Source organism: Artemia sp. Qi Xiang Cuo, chromosome 8 (genome assembly GCF_049724085.1).
Source record: "Artemia sp. Qi Xiang Cuo chromosome 8, ASM4972408v1, whole genome shotgun sequence".
Lineage (NCBI taxonomy): Eukaryota > Metazoa > Arthropoda > Branchiopoda > Anostraca > Artemiidae > Artemia > Artemia sp. Qi Xiang Cuo.
Genome location: NC_142801.1, coordinates 44,337,519 through 44,364,225, shown reverse-complemented (window position 1 = coordinate 44,364,225; position 26,707 = coordinate 44,337,519). Strand labels below are relative to the sequence as shown.

The 26,707-nt window shown below is 36.9% G+C and overlaps 1 protein-coding gene across 7 annotated transcripts in view; it reads left to right on the top strand.

The window, feature by feature from the left end:
• Window positions 1-26,707, top strand: part of LOC148949448 (actin-binding LIM protein 1-like) — a 150,961-nt gene that overhangs the window by 59,961 nt on the left and 64,293 nt on the right. For all 7 annotated transcript variants that reach the window (XR_016142134.1, XM_089093480.1, XM_089093479.1 and 4 more), the window contains exon 4: window positions 8,150-8,280. Coding sequence is in view for 6 of the 7 variants with exons in the window: in XM_089093480.1 (XP_088949606.1) it covers window positions 8,150-8,280 (131 nt within the window). In the remaining variant the exon portion in view is untranslated. The remainder of the gene's footprint in view (window positions 1-8,149; window positions 8,281-26,707) is intronic.

The window sequence follows — 26,707 nt, the reverse complement described above, 5'->3', positions numbered from 1 at the left end:
AGCCCCCAGGGCCCGGGGGTAAGCGTTGTAAGTTATAACCTGGGGGCATATATTGTTGTTATGGAAGGGATGGTCGTATAAAATTCATAGAGGGTTCATTTGATTGGAAATTGAAAGTTGCAATTCACTTTTTAGGAGTCACAAGTGATAGGAGGGCAGCTAGCCTCCCCCCACACTCCATTTATTTTTTTCCCAGAGACATTTCATATAGAAGAGGTCGTTGTATAAACTTCAAAGGAGACTCGTTCGATTCGAAATCCAGAGTTGTAGTGCCCTTCTTATGAGTCAAAAATGATCGGAGGGCAACTAGCCCCGCCAAGCCCTTTTTTCCCAAATACATCTGATAAAAAATTTGATGTAGCCATTTTGTTAAAAATAGTTCAAAGATTATATAACAAAAACTCCTGTGTCAGCGCAACCCCCCAGGGCCCGGGGCAGGATTGTAGGTATTGCTCTGGGGGCATATATGGTTCATATGTAAGGTATGCTCGCAAAAACTTCGGAGAGGGTTCATTTGGTTGGAAATTGAAAGTTCTAGTTCACTTTTAAACAGTAAAAAGATATCGGAGGGCAACTATACCCCCCCCCCTCCATGCTGTTTTTCCTCAAACCCATCCGATAAGAACTTTGAGATAACCATTTTTTTTAAAGTAGTTCAAAGATCATATAATGAAAACTCCGGGTCGACACCCCCCCCTGGGCCCGGAGGCAGGCGTTGTAAGTAATTATCTGGGGACATATATATTTCTTATGGAAGGGATGCTCGTATAAACTTCAGAGAGGGCTCATATGATTGGAAATTGAAAGTTCTCGTTCCCTTTTTAAGAGTCAAAAGAGATCGGAGGGCAACTAGCCCCCCTCTCCACGCTCTATTTTCCTCAAACCCATCCGATGAGAACTTTGGGAGAGCTATTTTTTCAAAATGGTTCAAAGATCATGTAACGAAGACTCCGGGGTCGACACAATCTTTCAGGGCCCGGGGTCGGCGCTCTAAGTTAAACCTGGCGGGCATATACAGCCGTTGTGGAAGGGATGCTCGTATAAAACTCAGAGGGCTCATTTGATTGGAAATGGAAAGTTCTAGTTCAGTTTTTAAGAGTCAAAAGAGATCAGAGGGCCCCTATCCCCCCCCCACGCTATTTTCCCCCAAATGCATCCGATAAAAATTTTGAGTTAGCCATTTTGTTAAAAATAGTTCAAAGGTAAAAAAAACTCCGATGTCGACACAACCACCCAGGGCCCAGGGGCATGTGTTGTAAGTTATGCCTTGGGGCATATATGGTTCTTATGAAAGGAATGATCGTATAAACTTCAGAGAGGGCTCATTTGATTGGAAATTGAAAGTTCGAGTTCATTTTTTAAGAGTAGAAAAAGATCAGAGGACATCAAGGCCTCCCCCCAGGTCTTGTTTTTCCACACCCCTGGGATGAACATTTGGAAAGAGATATTTTGTTAAAAATTGATCAAAGGTCGGATAAGAAAACTCCGGTGTCAATACAACTCCCCAGGGCCCGAGGGAGGGCGTTCTAAGTTATGCCCTAAAGGCATGTATGGTTCTTATGAAAGGGACGGAAATTGAAAGTTCTAGTTCAATTTTTAGGAGTCAAGAGATTTAAGGGCAACTAGCCCCTTCCCCCTACGCCCTTTTTTCCCTAAACCCATCCGCTACAAATTTTGAGATAGCCAGTTTCTTTTTAAAAATTGCTCAAAAAGAAGATAACAAAAACTCATGTGTCAACACAACCCCCCAGGGCCCGGGGGTAGGCGTTGTAAGTGTTGTCCCGAGGCATATATGGTTATTATGAAAGGGATGCTTGTATAAACTTCAGAGAGGGCTCATTTGATTCGAAATTGAAAATTGTATTTCACTTTTTAAGAGTCAAAAGTGATCGGAGAGTAACTAGCCTCCCCCCCCCACATTCCATTAATTTTTTTCCAAGAGGCACTTCATATAGAAGGGGTAGTCGTATAAACTTCAAAGGGGGTTCATTCGATTCGAAATCGAGAGTTCTAGTGCCCCTCTTAAGCGTCAAAAGTGATTGGAGGGCAACTAGCCCCTGCCCCAAGCCCTTTTCCCCAAATACATCCGATAAAAATTTTGAGGTAGCCATTTTGTTAAAAATAGTTCAAAGATCATATAACAAAAATGCCTGGGGGCATATATAGCTGTTGTGGAAGGGATGCTCGTACAAACTTCAGAGAGGGCTCGTTTGATTGGAAATTGAAAGTTCTGGTTCAGTTTTTAAGAGTCAAAAGAGATCAGAGGGCAACTATCCCCCCCCCGCCTCTTTTCCCCCAAATGCATCCGATAAAAATTTTGAGTTAGCCATTTTGTTGAAAATAGTTCGAAGGTAAGATAAAGAAAAAAACTCCAGTGCCGACACCACCACCCAGGGCCCGGGGGCAGGCTTTGCAAGTTATACCCTGGGGGTATATATGGTTCTTATGGAAGGGATGCGTGTATAAACTTCAGAGAGGGCTGATTTGATTGGAAATTGAAAGTTATAGTTCCATTTTTAAGAGTCAAAAGATATCGGAGGGCCCCTAGCCCCCCACTTCTTTTTTCTCCAAACCCATCCGATACAAATTCTAAGATAGCCATTTTTTTTAAATAGTTCAAAGGTCAGATAACAAAAACTCCGGTGTCTACACAACCTCCGGTGTCTATATTAGAACTCTGGGGTCGAAACAACCCCCCAGGGCCCAAGGACATGCGTTTTAAGTTATACTCTGGGGGTATATATGGTTCTTATAGAAGGGATGCGTGTATAAACTTCAGAGAGGGCTGATTTGAATGGAAATTTAAAGTTATGGTTCCATTTTAAAGAGTCAAAAGAGATCGGAGGGCCCCGCGGGCCCCCCCCCCCCTTCCTTTTCCCCCAAACCCATCCGATACAGCTTTTGAGATAGCCATTTTTTTAAATAGTTCAAAGGTCAGATAACAAAAACTCCGGTGTTGACACAACCCCCCAAGGCCCGAGGGCAGGCATTGTAAGCTATGTCCTTGGGGCCCTATATGGTTCTTATTAAAGGGTTGCTCATAAGAACTTCAGAGAGGGCTCATTTGAATGAAAATTAAAAGTTCTAGTTCACTTTCTCAGAGTAAAAAAAGATCGAAGGGCAACTAGCCCCTCCCGCCCTCCACACCTTTGGGTTTATCTGATGGATAAACCCATCCGATAAAAATTTGAGGTGACCATTTTGTTAAAAATAGTTTAAACATTATATATTAGAACTCTGGGGTCGAAACAACCCCCCAGGGCCCAAGGACAGGCGTTTTAAGTTATACTCTGGGGGTATATATGGTTCTTATAGAAGGGATGCGTGTATAAACTTCAGAGAGGGCTGATTTGAATGGAAATAAAAAGTTATGGTTCCATTTTTAAGAGTCAAAAAAGATCGGAGGGCCCCTAGCCCCTCCCCCCCACTCCTTTTTCCCCCAAACCCATCCGATACAAATTTTGAGATAGCCATTTTTTTTTATTAGTTCAAAGGTCAGATAACAAAAACTCCAGTGTCTACATAACCCCCAAGGGCCCGGGGGCAGGCAGTGTAAGCTATGTCATTGGGGCCCTGTATGGTTCTTATTAAAGGGTTGCTCATATGAACTTCAGAGAGGGCTCATTTGAATGAAAATTAAAAGTTCTAGTTCATTTTCTCAGAGTAAAAAAAGATCGGAGGGCAACTAGCTCCTTCCGCCCTCCGCTCCTTTAGGTTTGTCGGATGGATAAACCCATCCATTAAAAATTTGAGGTGACCGTTTTGTTAAAAATAGTTTAAACATCATATATTAGAACTCTGGGGTCGGAACAACCCTCCAGGGCCCAGGGACAGGCGTTTTAAGTTATACTCTGGGGGTATATATGGTTCTTATAGAAGGGATGGTCGTATAAACTTCAGAGAGACTGATTGAAAATAGAAAGTTCTAGTTCACTTTTAAATAGTCAAAAGAGACCAAAGGGCAATTTGCCCCCCCCCCCCCCCCAACGCCCTTTTTTCCCCAAACCTATCCGATAAAAATTTTGAGATAGCCATTTTGTTAAAAATAGTTCAAACATCAGATAATAATAACTCCGAGATTGACAGAAAACCCATTTTTTCACTTTGATATTGTTACTTTGAAATCAGTTTTGATAATTTAATGAACATTTAACTTTTTTTAGAAAGTTTGATTTTGAAATAAGGAATTTTTAAAAACTTGAAACTTTGCAATCAAAAGCAATCAAAAATTAATTAAAAAAAATTCCGAAAAATAAGTTTTTCAAAGAAAAGTAAAGGCCATTTTAAACTTAAGCTAAGCAGATGCAAATAGCTGTGAAAATCCAAACTCAGTACGTCATGTAAAAGTCTAAAACCTGTCATGGTGCTTTACTGAAAACGAATGCTATTACAAATATTTTCTTTTGTACTTAATATTGAAAATAAACATTAAAATTACAGTAAAATTTTGAACTGATGAGCTTTCAGCAATTAATATCATTATGCATCAAATATTCAGTTTAATTTATTAGTTCTTTCTAAAATTGTTCAAGACCCCTAAAATGTCTCCTTCCTTAACTGTAAAAACCTAAAGACCTTCACTGGAAACGAATTATAGTACAAATATTTTCTTTCCCAGTCGTTACAACGTCGAAGATACCAATGAAAGTTGCAATTAAACAAAATGTCGAACTTATCGATTTTTCAACAATTCAGGCCAACATGTGCAAAATTTTCGGTTGAACTATGTTTATACTTCTCAGTAGTGTTCAAGCCACATATAGTCTTAAGCAAAGCGCCAATCAAACAGTAGGTTATAGAATTCGACTGTGAGAGAAGGAGGCAATACCCAATCTCTTGTTGGTACTGGTTTTTGTTCGTTTCATGCTTGATTTGCATATTCAATTCAAGTTTCCCTCTTTTTAAGATTTATTTATTCATTTACATTAATATCTATTGTATTTATGTTTGTTTGCATTGATTCTTTATTTAATTTCTGCTCGTTTTAAGTTTCATTTATACTTCAATAGCAAAATATTTTCTATTCATTTATAGTATTACTTGTTGTATGTTTTTTTTTTGCTATGATTGTTTATTTAATTTCTGTTCGTTTTGCGTTTCATTTATTTTTTAATGGTAATTTTTGGTCGTTTTGAGTTTGAATTTTAACAGGTATTTGTATCTGCTGATCTTAAGTTAAAATGGCCTTTACTTTTCTTTGAAAAACTTATTTTTCGGAAACTTTTCTTAACTAATGTATAATCAAAGACTAAACATTCATTGCGACTAAACCCCTAACCCTCTTTTACGTTCATTTTGAACACTCATTTAATTATTTTCTATGAAAAGTGTACTACACTCACGCTGGACTTTTTTGTTTAACAAAAACAGAATCTTACTTTCACAAAACTGTCCCAGTGAAGCAAGAGAAAAAGTGGTGAAGACCCGTTTGAATACACTTTAACTACGTAATTTCTATGTTATATGCAAATTTCTACTTAATAGTTTTCTGAATCTAACATATCTGGTCCTACTAGAAATTAAATAAAAAAACAGTTTTTTTTCGACTGAAAGCAAGGAGTAACGTTAAAAACTTGAAATGAACAGAATACTGTCCGTATATAAGGGGGGAGGGGCTGTCCCTTCTTTAACCTTCACTCTTTACCTAAAGTCTTAAAGTTCTTTAAAGACACTTCTCGATCAAATTCTACAGCATTTGTGTTTAAGCAGTCTTTCTTAAAGAATTGTGATAAAAAATCAAACTTAAGCGTAAAGAAGGAAGATTGAGGAAGGGACAACTCCTCTCATATACAGAATAAGTTCTGTTCGTTTTAAGTTTTAATGTTGCTCCTTGCTTTCAATTAAAAAAAACTTGTTTTTTATTTAATTTCTCACCGTTTTTAAAATCAGGCCACGAAATCCCCCTCCTGTTTAAAATTTTCCCTTGAAAATCCCCTGGAAACTTTCCTGTCCATGAAACATTCTTCCCTTGGACCTCCTCCCCCCCCCCAAAAAAAAGTCCGTATATTTCCAAATAACAAATACTATAGCCTATGGGAGCAAAGGGCAATTTGCCTAACTTAAACCCCTTTCCACAGGGGCTTTGGGGATCATCCGCTCCCCAAAAGTATAATTATTGGGGATCTTTCAACTATTCTGAATCAAAAGGCTATCTCAAAATTTTAATCAGATGTCTTTAGGAAAAAAGAGTGAGGAAGGGGGGTTTGTTGCCCTCCAATCTTTTTGGTCCCTTAAAAAGGTCCCTAGAAGTTTTGATTTACCTTCGAATGAGCCCTCTCTCAATCTTCTAAGACCATTAGTTGGGTTTGATCATCCCCGGGGAAAAAAAATAAACAAATTAACACGCATCCGTGATCCTTCTTCTGGCAAAAAAAATCCACTTTTTTGTAGATATGAGTTTAAAACCTCTACAGTAGAGTTATTTGATATGCTGAATCTGATGGTATGATTTTCACTAAAATATCTTGACTTTTTGGACGTGTTTCTCTCCGTTTCTGAAAATCAGGTAAATTTTCTCAGGCTCGTAACTTTTTATGGGTAATATTAAGCTTAATGAACTTGATATCTTTGGATATTTTAAAATTTGTATAAAAAGCCGATTCTTGTGAAGTATTTACTGTTATAAAAATAGCATTATGGCATTATTGCGAGGGCTAGCATTAATTGTTAGTAGATCAGTAAAAATATTACTAGAACAGTCTTGAATACTAACATGGGCGGCTCCAGGATTTTTTAGGGGGGGCGCAAAATAGGTTGAACCGATAAACTTGCGTTAGGAGCAAGTCTAATTATCGCAATCTTGCGTTGATTAAGGAAATTACACTACTTTAGACTTCGTTAGGGGGGTCCTCACCCCTCTGGATCCGCCACTGAATACTAATAGCTAAGGCTCCTAGGTACTTATGCATTATAACTAAACCAGCGCTATAGACTTTACAAGGAAACCAGACAAACGGGTATTTGCTAGATAAATTGATGGCAAAGCGTTGTTTCTCATTGAGTTTACAATATTTAAACGATTTTTGGGGGGTTTAGAGGAGGGGGCAGAAAGGTACCTAGGTTAGGTTGCGTATTTAATATATGCTATGCTTACCCCCACCCCCTCTACCCCATCCCCCCTCTAATGTGCAAATATATAGCCCAAATTTGTTTGTAAACTATTATATATTCATCCTATTTTATTTATTTTTTTTAGCATTAACCAAACTTGACTTCTTTTGTGTATAGCGGTGGTTTAGTTATAATGCATAAGTACCGGCTCCTATACTTGACCATACAAATGAGGCTGGGTCATTTAAAGTTAAAGGATAAAGAGAAAAGTGGATTTGTCTTTCCACAAACACATACGATATATTTCCATATGCGATTAAATAAGGAAACGCTTCCTGACAAACGGATTTAAGAGGCTTATAATAAGAACCTTAAGTTTGAGACTCAAGAAGAAGATATTTTGAAATCTAATACAGCAAAATGCTTCAACACATTTAATCTATTCAGTTCAATACATCTATTCAGTTAGGGTTTTCAAAATGTTTGGAGTATACATAATTTGTACTGATATATCTCTTGTTTATATTTTCTTGCATGTAATGTGAGCAACGTATGTTTATCTTGTCTATAAGCGGCTTAGGCAACCTAGTAAATTTAATTCGTCTTTTCCCTGACCATCCAAGACAAATATAAAAATCCCTAAGAATAGTAGTCCCAGCAGAATGTGTTTGGAGCTTCGTTCTGATATGATGAAGATTGAGCATCGGGTGAACAAATGATATAATATCAATATAATATCAAAAGTATAATATCAATGCAAAAAATGCGTTGGAATTTAAACGTGGGGGTGAATCTCGTGGAGTAGCTCTGATTTATAATCATTCAGGTTGACGGGTTCGTGAAAAGATGTTTTAATGTGATTTTTTTATGGCTCATTTTGAGTGTAGGACATGAATAATCAGAAGAACGAAGAGTTATCAAGAGCCGCACTTGGACGACGAAAGAGTCACACGTGGCTTGCGAGCTGTAGGTTGCCGACGACTGATTTAGTCCTTTACTACGCAACTAGAGAGATAATCTTTCATATGTGTATCTTATTCAAGTATTTTCCGTGTCTGTTTTATATATTTGTCATTTCTAGCTAGTTTCTCAATTTTAGGCAAGCTTTTCCAACTGGAGAAAGAGTCACGTTTACTGGGAAAGAGTGTTTGTGTCAAAAATGCTCGCTAATTCCTGTTGTAGAATCCCGCTCACCACAGAAAACTTCGAGTCCTACACATACTGCCCCGTGTAAGTGTTCAACTTCCAGTATGTTTATAAGTTACCGTGGTATTTAAGTTGTAACTGTGAAAAGGATTTAAGTTGCTCGTCGGTCCGAGTGAAACAAGACTTTGTCCACGGACTTAGATAGGATATGAGCGACCAGAAAAAAAGATGATAGAAGAGTCAAGTTAAAGTATAAAACCGAGACTTGCTAATGAAAAATTTAAATGTTTTGGGAATTCCACTCTATTTTGAAAATATGAGAGTAAGGAACGTTCTTCCTCTGGGACAGTGGAATTGGGGTACTTGTGCATTATATCCTGCCCACCGCTATATACTGTACAAGGAAATACTACAGGAAACCAGACAAACGGGTATTTGCTAGATAAATGAATCGCAAAGCGTGATTTGTTAGTGCGTTTACAATATTTAAACTGCTGTTTTTTGGGGTTTAGGGGGGGGAAGGTACCTGGGTTAGGTTAGGTTACGTATTTAACATATGCTATGCTTTACCCCCCCCCTCTAATGTGCAAATATATGGCCCAATTTTTTTCTAAACTATTATATTTTCATCCTATTTTATTTTATTTCATTAGCATTAACCAAACTTGACTTCTGTCGTGCATAGCGGTGGATGAGATATAATGCACAAGTACCGGAATCGGTCCTAAATTGAAAAAAAAATCGCATGCTTGACAAATGATCGCATAGCGCAGGTACCGATCTCCTGATTCTTTGCCTTCGGCCGGGAGGGCTCTGCGTGGTTGGAACCAATCATCGGACACTTGCCCCCAAAAGACCCCCCAAGAATTCGTCCAAAGATCCCACGGTGCTTATGTATTATACTGACCCCACTCAAGAAGTGAAGTTAGGCTAATCTTAATGAAATATACTGAAACATGATGAAAATATAATATTTTAGTAACAGAATTATTGAAACTACAACAAAGAATTATAGAAAACCCAGAACATGTTATACTAAATACCTAACCAACATTAACTCTAGGCCTATATTAAATATCTAATTGATATATACCTACATAGTAGTTTATCTCACTGTGCCTAAGCTAATTGTCTCTGAATGCAGACAGACAAACCGGTTTTACGCAGACAGATCAGATCAAACTTCTTGAATGGTGTCGCTATAATACACAAGTACCGATCCAACCTACAGTTGTCTTACGATTTGTAGCTACTATGACGAATCTGACAAAGAAATCGGAGATTCCCACATCTCAAATGCATTGCAAGGCTTTTTTGATGTTCTGTGTCTAGCGTAGAATGTTTTTGATGTGGTTTAATTTTGGATAAATTATCGGCAATTTGTTCTTGCTAAATGTCATCTATTTAATAACAATACTGATTGAAAGTAAAAAACAATTCAATGATGGTAAGAAAAGCCGTAGGTAGTTGTAGGTAGTCACTGAGTCTCCAAGACGAAATTGAAGTAAAACTTTCGCATCGATTTCAAATGACACGTTGTAGGCTATGCGTTTCCGATTAAATGTCTTTTTTATGTTCATGAGCTGGCTACGGACTATAACAAGAATTTGAGTAAATTTACCGGGCTTTATTTTTAATTAAAAAAAAAAAAAAAAATTCCACTGAAAGTAGCCTAAGGAGCATCATTAAACTTCAAAACGAACAGAAGTTATTCCGTATAGGAGGGGGGTCGCTCTCTCTTCAATTGCTCGCTCTGTACGCTAAAGTTTGACTTTTTGTCCCAATTCTTTAAGACCAACTCCTGATACACAAGGGCTGTTTATTTGGAATAAAAAGCTTTTTTTAAGTACTGAGAAACTTTAGTGTAAATATAACAAAAGATTGAGGAGGAGGCAACCTTCCTCATGTATGGAGTAATCTCTCTTTGTTTTAAGTTTTAATGATGCTCCGTACTTTAAGTTGAAAAATCTTGTTTTTTTATAGATTTTTATTTCTGATCTTTTCGCAATCTAGTCGAGAAATTCCCTCCCTTTCCGTGGAAAATTACCACTGGGAAATCCTCACCTTAAAAGAAATACCCCCTGTAGAAAGTCCCCCCAGACATTTCTGTATATTTTCCAATAACAAACACTAAAAGTAAGCAATGGAAAAATTCCGTAACTTATAGCCCTTTTCACAGCTCCCTAGGAGCTGTGGGGGCTGATGTCATCCTCAGAGGCAAAGTAATTGGACCTTTCAAATATTCTGAACAAAATGTTAATCTCAAAATTTTTAGCGGATATCTTTGGGGAAAAAAGGGTTGGGAGAGGGGCTAGTTACCCTCCAATGTTTTTGGTCACTTAAAAAAGGGCACTTGAACTTTTAATTCCAGTTTGAATGAGCCCACTCGTAATTTCTAGGACCATGGTTTGATTCCTAGTCATTTGACCACCTAAAAGGCGCTTTAACCAAGGAGTTCATGATAAGTGCAGATTTCACCCTTGTACCATCACCCCTGGAGAGAAAAAAACAACTAAAGAACACGGATCCGCAATCTTTCTTCTCGCAAATAAAAAGAAAAAAATTCCACATTCTTGTAGATAGGAGCTTGAAACCTCGATATTATAGTTCTCTGATATGCCAAATCTGAGGGCGTGATTTTCATCAAGATCGCTTGATTTTTAGGGAGTATTTACCCCTCTTTCAAAAATAAGGCAAATTTTCTCATTTTCTTAGATTTTGATGGGTAACATTAAACTTAACGAACTTTGTATATTTGGAATCAACATAAAAAGTCAATTCCTTTGTAGCATTAATTGTTATAAAAATTCCTTTTTTATAGGGTTTCGGTTACTATTAGACCGAGTCGCACCTTGCTTAGAGTTCGTTTCCACGAACTTTTCGGTTTCTCAAAGTTTTAATCATCGGAGCTAAATTATGTAACATTAGGTTTGATTCTTATGAATTTAGTACCTTTAAAAATCGCTTTTTACATCTGTTGTGACAACTTCATCGTGCCTTGTCAAAATGAAAAGTCTAAAATGTTTTCGCGGTTTGACTGCTTTTGCTAGGCTATATACGATCCTCTATATTAAATCGTAAATTACCCTAAATAACATTTAGACCAATTTTAGCAGAGCGGTATCCAGGTTTCTCTGATTATTCATTAAAACGAAAAGCACCGAAAACGGAATAAATAATTCCCTTTTAGCTGCTAAAGCTGCCAACACTTTTGTTCCTTGAACACCTTTTTTAAAACAAGGGATTCGAGTGTTCGCATTTGCTTTCGAAGACAAGATTTCTGAACCAATATTTACAATTTTTGCAGATAAAACTGGCGATTTTTTCTCTTTTCAGAATTTTTTTTTTTTTTATGGGTCAAATAAAGATCGAAAAAATCAATGAAAGCTGGAAAAATCAACAAAGGAAAATACTATAGGCATACTTGAACAAATGGTTGGACAGGGACGTACTCAGAGTAGCCCAGTGGTATTCGGGGTCCCGTTCCTCCCCTCTCCTATACTAAATACATGTAGGATATGATCGAGAATCAAACAGTTCAGGGTAAAGAACTGTTCTACTCGAGACCATTGTTTGAGTCTACTCGTACCACGAACTGTAAGTAAGGAGCGATGCGGCTCATTGGTAACCGAAACTCTAAGAAACAGAGTCTTAATAACAATGGATACATCAAAAGAATTGAATTTTAATTCTTATTGAAAATATGTAAAAGTCATCAAATTTAATGGCGCCAATCAAAAGTTACGAGCCTGAGAAAATTTGTACAATTTTTGAAAAAGGGGAGAAATATCCCCAAAACATCAAGTCATCTTAATGAAAATCAATCCACCAGATTCAGCATACAAGAGAACCCTACTGCAGAGCTTTCAAGCTCCTATGTACAAAAAAGTGGAATTTTGCATTTTTGCCAGAAGAAAGATCACGAATATGTGTTTTTTTTTGTTGTTTTTTTTCCCGAGGGGTGATCATATCGAACCAGTCATCTAGAAGATCGGGAGAGGGCTCATTTGATAGCCCCCCTACCGTGCTCATTTTCCCCCAAAGTCACCTGATCAAAATTTTAAAGATAGCCATTTTGTTCAGCATGGTCGAAAAATCTAATAATTATGTCTTTGAAGATGACTTAACCCCTCACAGTCCCCATGGGAAGGGCTGCAAGTTATGAACTTTGCCCATTGTTTATATGTAGTATTGGTTATTGAGAAGTATACAGATGTTTTCAGGGAGATGCTTCTGATAGGGGGAGGGAGGTTCGGGAAGAATTTTTCATGGGGGAAGGGAATTTTCCATGAAGGAGGAGCCGGATTTCCCAACATCATTTAAAAAACGATCAGAAATTAAATAAAAAATAAGTTTTTTCAACTGAAAGTAAGAAGCAACATTAAAACCTCAAACGAACAGAAATCATTACGTGTATGAGTGGGGTCACCCCCTTTTCAATACCTCGCTCTTTAGGCTGAAGTTCTTTTTTAGTACTTTTAAAAGAGCTATTTATTCTAATTGAACGTCCTTTGTGATGCAGGAGTCATTCTTAAAGAATGGACAAAAATTTGAACTTTAGCGTAAAGAGCGAGGTATTAACGAGGGGGCGATCCCTCACATATACGTAAAAATTTCTGTTCGTTTTAAGTTTTAATATTGCTCTTTACTTTCAGTTGAAAAACTTTAATTTTTTGTTTAATCCTACTAGAAGTGACTCGAACCAGTAGTAACCAAAGCTCTTAAAAAGGAGTTTTTATAAAACGAAATTACGATTTTAAGAGAAGCCGTTTGTGTTGATTCCAAATATATAAAGTTCATCAAGTTTAATGTTACACGTCAAACCCTACGAGCTTTGAGAAAATTTGCCTAAATTTCGAAAAAAGGAAAAAAACACAGGCAAAGGATCTTGATGGAAACTAACCCATTAGATTTATCATATCAGAGAACCCTACTGTTGAGGTTTCCTATCTCCTATCCGCAAAAATGTGGAATTTTGCATTGTTTCCCAGAAGAAAGATCACGGATGCGTGTTTTTTTCTTCAATGGTGATAGTATCAAACTGATGATTTTAAAAGACCGGCAAAGGACCCATTCGAACGAAAATTAAAAGTTTTAGTACCCTTTTTAAGCCGAAAAAGCGTGTCACTGGAATGTGACGTTTTCTGCCATTCTGCGGCACCAATCTACGATTTTGCCCTGTGGAGGACCAATTTGCTAACGATTAAAAGTTCTGAGATAGCCAATTGATTCGAGGGTATGAAAACTATATATCGAGCTTCCTAGTTACTGAGGAATTAATGCCGCACGGTGGCGCATTTTCTCCTTAAAAATCACGTACTCCATACAAGAGAAAGGGTTATAGAGATTTAATATAGAGATTATAATATAGAGATTTATCTTAATGCTTAATTTAACTAAGTTAACTCACTTAGTTAATTCGTCAAAATATGTACTTGTATATTTCTTTAAAGAATATTACATATGAGAAAGCCAAAATGAGCAAACGCGAAGAAGTTACAAAACTGTTCCACATAGAAGGAATAGAATGCAAACCATCTCTCAGGCGTTTTTTTTAATCGTGCTCCCACCTTTGGTGCATATTGGTAGGAAACAAAAATAAAAGAAGAAAAGGGTTAAAGAGCATAAACAAAAATCATACTCAAATTCTTCCGAAAGTTTAATTTTCCTTTTGAATATCAGTTTGTACATAAATTTCAAAAGGACATTTTTTTTTTGCTTTCTGAAGCCCTGAAGACGCAAGCGTAAAGGATGCCAACTCCCCTGATTTTAGCCAGATTTGAACATACATTTTTCTTTGAATGGTTCTGTTTTCTTGATTGAAAAAAAAAAAAAAATGTTGCATCTGCTATCAAAACTGTCAACCAAAGGCATTTAATTGTGTTAGTTAGAAAGGAGTTTTGATTTATGGTCCTCAATTGGTTTCATATCCTGGGAACACCTGGTACAAGCTGAGATTACAGGACAATTACTTAGTGCCAGTCACACAAAATTAGCTGGAAGCGGACTTAGCTTGGAAAAGAAATTTAATTTTGTGCTATTCCCAGATATTTCAAGCAGATGCAATTTACGGGCATGATACGACATTTTAGTCTCTATTGCAAAAAGATTAATAAATCAAATGCTTGAGGGCATGATTGTTCAATGATGTGGATTTTTTCCCCGGAAAATTTAATTTACATTTCGGTATTGCTTTCTCTATTTTCATAGGAAAGGTCTCAGTACGTTTAATTGGCATGTAAATTTGTAATCACAGGTAGTCCAATAGGGCTGCCTTTATAGGCAGCGACTGCCAAATCCAGCAAAAATTTAGATATTGCTATTTTGTTCAGAATATTTAGATGGTCCAAAAACCGTGTCTTAGGAGATGATATGACCCCTACAGCCCTTGGGGCAAAGTATGTACGTTATGTAAGTTGCCGATTGTTTGCAAATGGGTTTTGTTATTAGGAAAGGCGGCAAGTTTGATCTTGGCTCTCCAAAAAGGCTGAGGGTATTAGGTAAAACTTTAAGGGAATGCTAGGAGAATGTTAATTAGAAAACACCATGTGCATGCATATTGTCTAAAGGACATGCAATGTCTCAGGAATGCGTAAGAATATCAAGCTGAAACTTTCAGGGCATGTTGAGGGGGATGTTGATCTAGTCAAAAGATACTATGTGCATCTAGGTTGCCATAGCGGTGTATGCAATATCTTAGGAACAACTAAGGACATTAAATTGAAAACTTCACGGCATATTGAAGGGGATGTTGAACTGCGTCAAAAGGCACTGTTTACATCAATATTGTCAAATTGTGAATCTTTGATACCTCGGAAAAAACTAAGGATTTTAATTTGAAACTTTCAGGGAATGTTGAGGGGGGGGGGGTTGAAATAAATCAAAAGATACTATGTGGATTCAGGTTTTCAAAAATTCGTATCTGTGAAATCTCAGAAACGGCTGTGAGTATCAAGCTGAAACTATCAGGGAGTGCTAAGGGGGATGCTGAACTAAACCAAAAGACACTATATACACCTATGTTGTCAAAAAGCTATATCTGCAATATTCATGTACAGCTGAGGGTTAACTGCTTAAAGGATCTAGCTGAAACTTCTAGAGAATATTGAACGGGGAAAATAACTACGAATAAGAGTTTAGTAACTATTCCCTTCTCCCTCTCCTAACTGTAAAAGTCTAAAGCCTACTTTGTCATTTGCGTTTCATTGAAAAATAATGTCTTGAACAGTCCCTGGAAAGAACTAATAAAACGAAACTGAAATTTAATATGTAAGAATATTAATTACCGAAAGCTCAGCAATTCAAGATTCTATTTCACAGAAATTTTTATTTTTGTTTTCAATGTTGTAATAAGTACAAAAGAAAATATTCGTGATATAATTTGTTTTCAGTAAACCGCAAATGACGCAGTAGGTTTTAGACTTACAGTTAGAGGAGGGGGAACGGGGCAGTTGCCAAACTCTTACTTTTAGTGATTTTCGTTCGTTTTAAGTTTCATTTGAATATTCAATTCAAGTTTTACTCGTTTTTAAATTTATTTATTCATTTATATTAGTACCCGCTGGTAGTTTATTTCCTATGATTGTTTATTCAATTTCTGTTTGTTTCAGGTTTTATTCATTCTTTAATAGTAACTTCTGGTTGTTTTGAGTTTGAATTATGTTAGGAATTTATTTCCGCTGGTCTTAAGCTTAATATGGCTCTTTATTTTTCTTTGAAAAACTTGTTTTTTGGAAAGTTTTTAATTAATTTCTGTTCGTTTTTAATTGCCAAAGTTCCAAATTTTCCAAAATCCTCCACTTCAAAATCAAAGTTTCATCAAAGTATCAAAACATCAAAATGTTTTTTTGGTACTTATGCATTATAACTAAACCAGCGCTATAGACTGTAAAAGGAAACCAGACACGAAACCAGACAAACGGGTATTTGCTAGATAAAATGATGGCAAAGCGTGGTTTCTCATTGAGTTTACAATATTTAAACGATTGTTTTCGGGAATTGGGGGGGGGGGAGGTACCTAGGTTAGGTTAGGTATTTAATATGCTCTGCTTACCCCCCCCCCCCTAATGTGCAAATATATAGCCCAAATTTATTTCTAAACTATTATATATTCATCCTATTTTATTTTATTTCATTAGCATTAACCAAACTTGACTTCTTTCGTGTATAGGGCTGGTTTAGTTATAATGCATAAGTACCGTTTTTTTATCAGCATTAAAGTATTGAAGTCAAAACCTAAGGGGGGTAGAGGCCCCCCTCAACATTCCCTGAAAGTAGTCACAAGTAGATGTATTAGCAGTTGCAAGCAGTCGTAGTCACAGTTGGAAGTAGTCGCATTGGCAGTGGCAACCAGTCTCATTTGCCGCCGCAATAGTGGCAGTAGTGGCCCTGAAAGTTTCAAGTCAATATCCTTACATGTTCCTACAATATGGTAGATAGGGTTTTTGTATCACTTGGATACAGATAGTTTCCTTTTATTTAGCTCAAAATACCCCTCAACATTTACCTTAATTTTACCACAATACTCTTAGCCTTTTTACATTTTTTCTTCCATGGCTGTGAGGGTACGGCAGCCGCAGAGCCATTATTATTAGATCTTCGAATAAAATGGATTTTTAAAGGACAAATTTCATAATTTACAGTCCTTGCCCTGGGGGCTATGGGGAGCATTGGATCCGTAGAGGCATAGTTACTAGACGTTCTGACCGTTTTGAACAAAATCGCTTTTTCAAAATTTTGATCAGTGAAGATAGAATGGAGCATATAAAAAGGGCAAGGGGGCTTGTTGGCCTCAGATAGCTCTTCATTATCCCCATTTACAACTTAATACCCTCAGCCGTTCCTTGGGTTTTGATTGTACGTCCATTTGAAAACGAACACGCATACAGTGTGTTTTATTGTTTTCGGCATCCCTCTCCGAAACTGTGGGGGGTTAGGTTATCACCACAGGCATACTTGCTTGAGCTATCGACTATTTTGAACAAGATGTCTATTTCAAAGTTTTGATAAAATATTTTTGGAGGGAGGGCAACTAAAAAGGGCCTGAAAGAAGGCTAGCTAGCGCCACTAACCACGTTTCAAAATCTCTCTCTAAACATGTCCTGAAAGTGTGAACTTAATACACTCTGCCGTTTTTAAAACAATGCAGCTCTTTTTTGATAAACTGAATTCACATAATGCCTTTTATTATAACCACAGTTTATATAATTATCCAGTATGATCTTTCCCTATCTCACCCATTATAAAAACCCGGACCAAGGTGCGAGTGCTCCAGAGAACGTTTTTTGAAGATAGAAACATAGGCGGCATCAGATCTTTTCACGGGTAGACAAGTCAGACTGTGATCTAATCGGAAACAAGTGGAAACCCGCTATTACGAATAATGCACTTTGTTGGAAACAATCGGAAACAGACTAACCCGCTAAAGCAGAAAGAAGTGGGAGGAGCTTTTTGTTCGCACCGAGAACGAAGACCAGAAATGATCTGCGATAAGCTTACTGGATAATTATATGAACTGTGATTATAACATAGTATACCTCTCAACATGCTCCAAACTCTCACCTTATTTCTTTAGCCTTTTCAGATACACCCAGAATCAAATATTCCCTCTATTCCTAATGATAAATCCTGCAACTAGGTAAATTGTATAATTTACAATCCTTTCTTCGGGATTAATCAATAAAACTTTTTGCACAAAATAAATTTTTCATAAAAAAGTAAAGAGCTCTATTACTTAATCTGAGTAGGGTTCTAAACCCTATGCATTCTAAAAGCCAGAATATAATTTGTACTTTACTGAGAAAATGTGCATTGTCAGGTTAATGTGAATATTCTGATATGTATTACTTAAATTATTAATTAATTTTTGTTTTCTTAAAGTTATAAGTGAAAACAATTAAAAGATTTTTTTTCAGTAAAATACAAATTAATTTTTAGACTATACAAAGGTTTGGAACACTACTCAGATTAATTTCTGCTCGTTTTGAGTTTGACTTATTTTAATTTCTGTTCGTTTTGGGTTTCATTTATTTATTGATACTGATTTGTGGTAGTGGTATCCTTGGTAGATTATTTGTTTCTATTTTTGTTTGTTTTTGGTTTAATAGAGTTCTTTTTTTATTTTTTGGAAAACATTTTTTTTCGAAAAAATTTTTTTGACTAATTTCTCTTCGTTTTATATTGACATAATCTTCTTTAGAAAGAAAAACTGAGCCTCTTCCGAAGTTAAACAACCATCCCTTCCATAAAAATCTTTAATACCCATGGGAATAACTTACAACACTTGCCCCTAATCTCTGGGGTTTGTTTCAACCCCAAAAGCCTTGTCATATAATATTTAGACTATTTTGAATAGAATGGCTATCTCAAAGTTTCTATTAGACGCATTTCGGGACAATATGACGTGTATGTAGGGGTGAGAGGGTAGCTGCCCTCTGATCACTTTGACTTCTAAAAAGAGCACTAGAGCGTCTGATTACCAATCCAATGAGCACCCTTTGAAGTTTATATGACCACACTTTCTATAAAAACCCTATATGTCCCCAGGGCACAAATTACAACCCTTGCCCTGAGGGCTGGGAGGGATTTGTTATCCTCAAAGACATAATTTCCCGACCTTTCTGATAGGTTTAACAAAATGGCTATATAAAAATTTTGATTGGAAGTGTTTGGGGAAATGAAAGGCGTGGAGGGAGACATTTTCCCTCTGATCACTTTCGACTAATAAAAAAGGCACTAGTCCTCTCAATTTCTAATCGAATGAGCCCTTTTTAAAGTTTCTACAACAAAAATTTCTATAAAAACATTATATGCCCCAAAGGAAGAACTTACAACCCTTGTCCTGACGGCTATGGGGGGGGGAGGTCTGTCATCCTCAAAGACATAATTTCCAGACCTTTCAACTAGGTTGAACGAAATGGCCATATCAAAATGTTGATCAGAAATTTTTTGGGAAATGATGGGCGTTGGGGGGGGCGATTCTCCCTCTTATTACTTTCGACCATTAAAAGGGCAATAGCCCTCTCAATTTCCAATCGAAAGAGCCCTTTTTGAAGTTTTTACGATAGAACTTCCGGTACTTGGGCATTATATGGGCATTTCTAAAAAGTCAAGCTTGATTAATGCTAATGAAATAAAATAAAATAGGATGAATATATAATAGTTTATAAACAAATTTGGGCTATATCTTTGCACATTAGGGGGGGGGGTGGGGGGTAAAGCATTGCATATATTAAATACGTAACTTAATCTAACCTAGGTACCTTCGCCCCCCCCTAAACCCCAAAAAACAACAGTTTAAATATCGTATACGCAATAAAAACCACGCTATGCATTCCATTACTTTATAGCGCTGTCTTGAATTAACCCGTCAAAAACAGGTTTTTCCTGACTGGTTTCCTTGTAACTGCCCATATAATGCCCAAGTACCAAACTTTCTATATGGTATTATAGGCCCCCAGGGCATAACTTACAACCTTAGCCCTGAGGGCTGTTGGGGGTTGTCCTACCCAAACACATAATTTCCGGACCCTTCAACTGCGTTAAAAGATTTGCTATTTCAAACTGTTGATCGGTAGTGTTTGGGGAAATGATGGGTAATGGGGGGGGGAGTTCACCCTCTGACCGCTTTTGATTATGAAAAAGGGAATTAGTCCTCTTAATTCCCAATTGAATAAGCCTTGCTTGGAAGCCTTTATAACAACACAGATAAAGATCTAGTTTTCAGATCATTCTACTAGGCTGAAGGAAATGTCTAGCTCAAAGTGTTGTTTCGATGTGCTGGGGGAAATGGTAGGCTTGAGAGGGGCATTAGTTTCTCTTAAACTACTTTCGATTGCTAAAAGGGCCACTAGTGTATTAAATTTCCAATTGAACAAGCCGTTTTTGAAGTTTCTACGATAATGGCATAGCTTACAACCCTTGCGCTGAGGGCTGTGGATGGAGTGTCATCCTCAAAGACATAATTTCCAGACTCTTCAACTACGTTGAACATAATGTCTATCTCAAAATTTTTATTGTATGTTTTTGGGGAAATGGTGGGCGTGGGAGGGGTGTTAGTTCTCCTCTAATCCCTTTTGCATGTTAAAAAGAGCGCTAGCCCTTCGAAGTTTCTATTACAACGCTCTCTATAAAAAACATTATATGCCCCAAGAGCATAGCTTACATCCCTTACCCTGAGGGTTGTGGGGGTAGGGGTTGATCATCCTCAAAGACATAATATCCAGAACTTTCAACTACGTTGAAAAAAATGGCTGTCTCAAAATTTTAATTGAATGTCTTTGGGGAAATTGTGGGCTTGAGAGGGGGGTTAGTTGCTCTCCATTCACTTTCGACTATTAAAAAGGGCACTAGCCCTTTCATTTTCCAATCAAACGAGCCCTTTTTGAAGTTTCTACAACAACACTTTCTATAAAAACCTTATTTTCCCCCAGGGTATAACTTACAACCCTTGCCTTGAGGGTTCTGAAGGGGTTGTCATCCTAAAAGACCTAATTTCCAGAGCTTCTGACTACGTTGAACAAAATAAATGCCTCAGAATTTTGATTGGATGTGTTTGGGGAAATGGTGGGCGTGAGAGGGGGGTTAGTTGCCCTCCAATTACTTTCAACTAATAAAAAGAGCAGTAGCTCTTTTAATTTTCCATCGAAAGAGCCCTTTTTGAAGTTTTACGGCAACGCTTTCTATAAAAACCTCATATGCCCCCAGGTCATAACTTACAACCCTTGCCCTGGGAAAATCGTGGGCGTGAGAGGGGGGTTAGTTGCCCTCCAATGACTTTCGACTATTAAAAAGGCCACTAGCCATTTCAATTTCCAATGGAATGAGCCCTTTTTGAAGTTTCTACGACAACGTTTTCTATAAAAAAAACCTTATTTGCGCCCAGGGCATAACTTACAACCCTTGCCCTGAGCGCTGTGGGGTGGTGTAATCCTGAAAGACCTAGTTTTCGGAATTTTCAACTACGTTGAACAAAATGGCTATCTCAAAATTTTGATTGGACGGGTTTGGGGAAAAGGTGGGCCTGAGAGGGGGGTTGGTTACATGCCAGTAACTTTCGGCTATTACTAGCGACCCCGGTTCGATCTTTTTTCAGTAGAACAAGCTTTTATTGAAGTTTCTGCGGATACGCTTTCTATATAATCCTCGAATGCCCCCAGAGTATAACTTGTTATGATTGCCATAGAGGCTGTGGGGAGTGTACCCTCGTCAAAGACATATAATTTCTACGTAGAAATCATCTACGCTTATCCTAAAGAATATCTCTAAGTTTTCCTTGGATTTGTTTTGGGAACTAGTGGACGCGGAGGGGATGTTAGTTGCCTTCCTATCACTTTCGACTATTAAAAAGGGCACTTAAGCCAGTGGCGGATCCAGGGGGATGCCCCCCCCCGCTAACGTAGTCTAAAGTAGTGTAATTTACTTAACTAACGCAACATTGCGTTAATTAAACTTGCTCCTAACGCAAGTTTAGGAGCAAAAAGCACATATTTTGCCCCCCCCCCCAAAAAAAAAAATCCTGGATCCGCCCCTGTATCAAGCTCGAGTCACTGACGTTCCAGAGTGCGAATGTTCTATTTTTTTACCTTTTACTGACCCATGTAACAAGTAGTAATTCATCTTTTAACAGTTGCATTGTGTATTCGTTTTGAAGGTTAAGCTGTCTTTTTTTTTGTGAATAAATATATATCTGAGTTGTATTGGTTCATATCATGGTTGTGTTGTACCCAAACGCTTCTCTCTAAAAGCCTTACTTTTAACATTGATAATATAACTATAATTTAGATTACAGTAAAAGGTCTTCAACTTATTCCTTGACTTATTGTTTATTTTACAACATTGCGCAACAACAATTGCTCAGGCGGGTTTGAGATGCAAATCAATCAGTGCACTACTTGTTATGGATACGATTCATTTCCTTTTTAGATACATTTTTTTTAATATTTGCTGATATTCTTGAAGACGAGTCAACAACCTGATCGTCTTTTGCTTCTCTTTCCGTCTTCCTCAAAATTGCTGCTAGGATATATTTGGATATCATTCGTTTAAAACGTGATTGTGCCTCTTTTCAGTTATTTTTTTTCTTTTTGGTGAATCACCGCGTGATGCAAGGTTCCGAAAAATATGTCTTTTTGCATTGGCACTCATTCAGATTTGCTCCAAACGAATGTAACATATGGTTCTCATAATCGATAGTTCGAGGAAGCCCAGGAGCAAACACATATTTTTGCACTTCCTGTCTGTTGTAAACTTTGTTATTGTTGATATTTATTTTTGCAACACAGCGCTATACACGAAAGAAGTCAAGTTTGGTTAATTCTAATGAAATAAAATAGGATGAATATATAATAGTTTAAAAACAAATTCCCCTAAAACCCAAAAACAACAGTTTAAATATTGTAAACGCAACAAGCAATCACGCTTTGCAATCCATTTATCTCTTGCAAATACCCGTTTGACGGGTTTCCATTTGTATTTCCTTGTACAGTCTATAGCACTGTGTTATATATAATGGATAAGTACTATATATATATATATATATATATATATATATATATATATATATATATATATATATATATATATATATATATATATATATATATATATATATATATATATATATATATATATATATATATATATATATATGTATATATATATATATATATATATATATATATATATATATATATATATATATATATATATATATATATATATATATATATATATATATATATATATATATATATATATATATATATATATATATATATATATGTTATATATAAGTCAGCCGTTCTTGGGGGAGGGGAAGGGGGCAACTGGGTTAGCTTCCCTGGACGCCGTAGCGGTGCCGCGGTTAGGGTATTGTCTTCTCTGATCAAATTTTTTGCTTTGATTTGGCTTTTTCTGCTTATATTAGAGTTTGGTTATAAGCGCTGTAAATAATTTTTCCCCTGACACCACCAACCCTATGAACAGCTCTGTGTACAGCACAGTTTATAGAATTAGCACAGATAATTCTTGGTGTACAGTTACAATGAAGCTAAATTACCTTATCCTAGTTTCTGTCGGACTCCAAGATCCTTCTCCGTGACTGAATTTTTCAAACAAACAAAATTCACCCTGTCTGCTTGTCTAATTTTGTTGATTCCATAACATTCAGAATACAAAGTTTCATTATATTTATCGCGCAATTTTTCGATAACTTTTCATTCTGAGTTTGTATTAAGGATGAATTTCTTGCATCTGGCATTTAGAAGCCACAAGTGGATGCTCAGAAAAAAGACGTCAGGGTATTATGTGTATATATTATCTTTATTGGGATTTGGAACGATAAACGGTCTGCATACTTTTATTTTCAAGGAATGGTGATGAAGATATGATGTGGGGTACCCACAAATTAAAAGGGGGTAACCGTAGTCTAAGACATATTATAATTATATTGGGGTGTAAGACCCCAAAGAAGGTAAATGACCAAATTGATCACATATTTGTTTTTTATTTGGGGGGGGGGGTATCAAACGAATTCAATTATTAGCCCAAAAGTAGCGAGATTTGAAAAATTATAGCCTTAAAACCCGCTTCGCGGGTTTTTAGTCACTTGTCCCGCAAAGGTGAAAATTTTTAGCCCAATTGGCGGGAAATAGCCCAACCTGGCAACACAGAATTGGACTGGCTCTATCCAATAATGGAAAACTTCAAATTCTATTGTAAGTTGACCATCTTTAGAATAGTAGAAGTATAACTGAAATTATTTGAAAAAAACTACGTTTTCTAAAGAGTTAAAGAGGCTGAGTTACAAGGTCGAACCTTAAAACGTACAGGGATTAGGAGGCACAGTTGGGGGCTACCACCCCCAAACTCCCGCTTTCGCAGCCTTTAAATATAAAAAAAATTTCTTTAAACTGAAAGTAAGGAGCGACATTAAAACTTAAAACGAACAGAAATTATTCCGTATATGAAAGAGGCTGTGCCCTCCTCAACGCCTCGCTCTTTACGCTAAAGTTTGACTTTCTCACAACTCTTTTTTTAAACAATAAAAACTTTAGCGTAAAGAGCGAGGCGTTGAGGAGGGCACAGCCTCTTTCATATACGGAATAATTTCTGTTCGTTTTAAGTTTTAATGTCGCTCCTTACTTTCAGTTTAAAGAAATTTTTTTTTATATTTAAAGGCTGCGAAAGCGGGGGTTTGGGGGTGGTAGCCCCCCAACTGTGCCTCCTAATCCCTGTACGTTTTAAGGTTCGACCTTGTAACTCAGCCTCTTTAACTCTTTAGAAAACGTAGTTTTTTTCAAATAATTTCTGCACGTTTTTGTACAGTTTATTACTTATTATTGCTTGACTAACTGTTAGCTGATCGTGTCAGGAGTTAAAGTTGGGGGCTGCCGCCCCCCAAACCCCCCGCATTTGAACATTCTTGTGTTAAGGCTTTTAATTCCTGAATTCTCAAATCACGTCGTACAGGGTGCCTCCTAATCCCTGTACGTTTTAAGGTTCGAACTTGTGACTCAGCCTCTTTAACAGCCCCCCAACTGTGCCTCCTAATCCCTGTACGTTTTAAGGGTCGACCTTGTAACTCAGCCTCTTTAACTCTTTAGAAAACGTAATTTTTTTCAAATAATTTAAAAAAGAAACTGAGTTTCTTTTCAAAGTATATAAAAAAGTTTCTCTGATGGTGAACCAAACCCGGGTTTTCCACCTGATAGTCGGGAGTATCAGCCGCTGGACTATACAAACACAATAGTAATTGTTGTTTAGCAAATTGAAGCTATTTTCGACGCAAGCAAATTCCCAAAAATCTTGATATGTGGTTTTTGGAAAACAGGGAAGGAGTGATCAGATTGAGCTGAAATTTCGAGGATAAGCTCCCAAGCCCCAGTAAAGCTTATCCTCTAAATTTCAGCCCGATCAGACAACGTTAAAGGGGGGGGTTGTGGTGGGAAAAATTAACATTGGCTAATATGGGAAAACGAGGTTTTTCGTAAATGTAAATTCGGGGGATAATTTTTTCGGTCTGAAAATATCAAAAGGCCCTAACAGGTCGAATTCTGCTTCGAATGAGGCCTCATTCAACCGGATCCGGGGCCAACCGGGGCCTGTAGGCGTGGCTAAGAAAAAAAAAATAAAGGACTTTTATGTGGCTATATTTGTTTTTTTTTGAAAATATGGAAGGGGTGATCGGACTAAGCTGAAATTACTAGTATGAGTTTCCGGGCTCGAGGAAAGCCTAACTTATAAATTTAAGCCCACTAGGACATATTCAAAGGGGGGCTGTGGTGGGAGGGTCGAAATTTCCGGCCCAGTTTACCCCATGAAGATAAAGTCGGAGGAGGATGAAATTTTGCAAGTTTCTTAGTTTGAGCTTGGGCTACAAAATGCGATCACCGCCGTCTCTCTGCGACCTCTAGGACCTGAAATCGCTTAACATTGTGGTGGGTCGCCTCTTTATAGAGGCACAAGTGTGCCTCCTTGATTAGTAGCGTGTCAATATGGATTGGGTGACGGTTCCTCTTTAGATTTGAATAAAGAGTATCGCCTTCCCTGCTATGAAGATTGTATAGTAAGTATTTAAAAGCAAAAGATTTTTGAGCAAAATAACTAGCATATTCCCTTATACAAATAACAAAAGCTGTTACTTGTATATTAGATGGTACACACTCAAGAAGGGGAGTTAGGTTAATCCTAATGAAATATAACAAAAATATGATGAAAATACAATACTTAGTAACAAGATTATGAAAACTACAGCAAAGAATTATGGTAGGGGGGCAGCATGGAACGCATTATATTAAATACTTAACCTAATTCATCCAAAATGCCATCTATATATTAAATAGTTAATAAAAATATACCTAAACGCAAATATCAACTAAGCCTGAGCTAATTTTTTCAAATACTGACAGGTATAAACTGGTTATTGTCTGATATGTGGATCCAAATTCTCGAGTGTGTACCATATAATACACGAGTACCCAAAAGGTAAAGCAACAATGAATTGTTTTAACACAGTGGATTTTACTTAACAAAAATTCCGGCTCTATATCTAAGGGCCGTCATCAGCAAAGAAAATACGTAAACAAAAAATAAGTCGTGGCTTAACTTCCTTCAAGCAATGTGTTAGGATCATTTAGTTTTAATTGTCACGTGTTTTATTGTAGGTCTAATTCATGCTTATCTGTCTGCTCTACTGATGGCTGCTCTTAGATATAGAGCAGAAATATTCATCTAGTAAAATTTCACTGTCTTAAAATAATTCCTCTATGTTTTACCTTTTCTTATTTGTATTATGGAAATGCAGTGTGGTCTTCGTCGTTAATTCAATATTTCCTTAGGCATTCAAAATATTTCCAATCGTTATTTGCTGTATAATTTTTTTCGTTGGAGAAATATAAATCTCATCATTGTCAGTCCTGCACCATTAGTCTATGCTGATGCACTATTCATTAGAGACAAACTCCGTGCTATCTGATGCCGAATAATATCTATATTTTGAAGTCTACTTCTA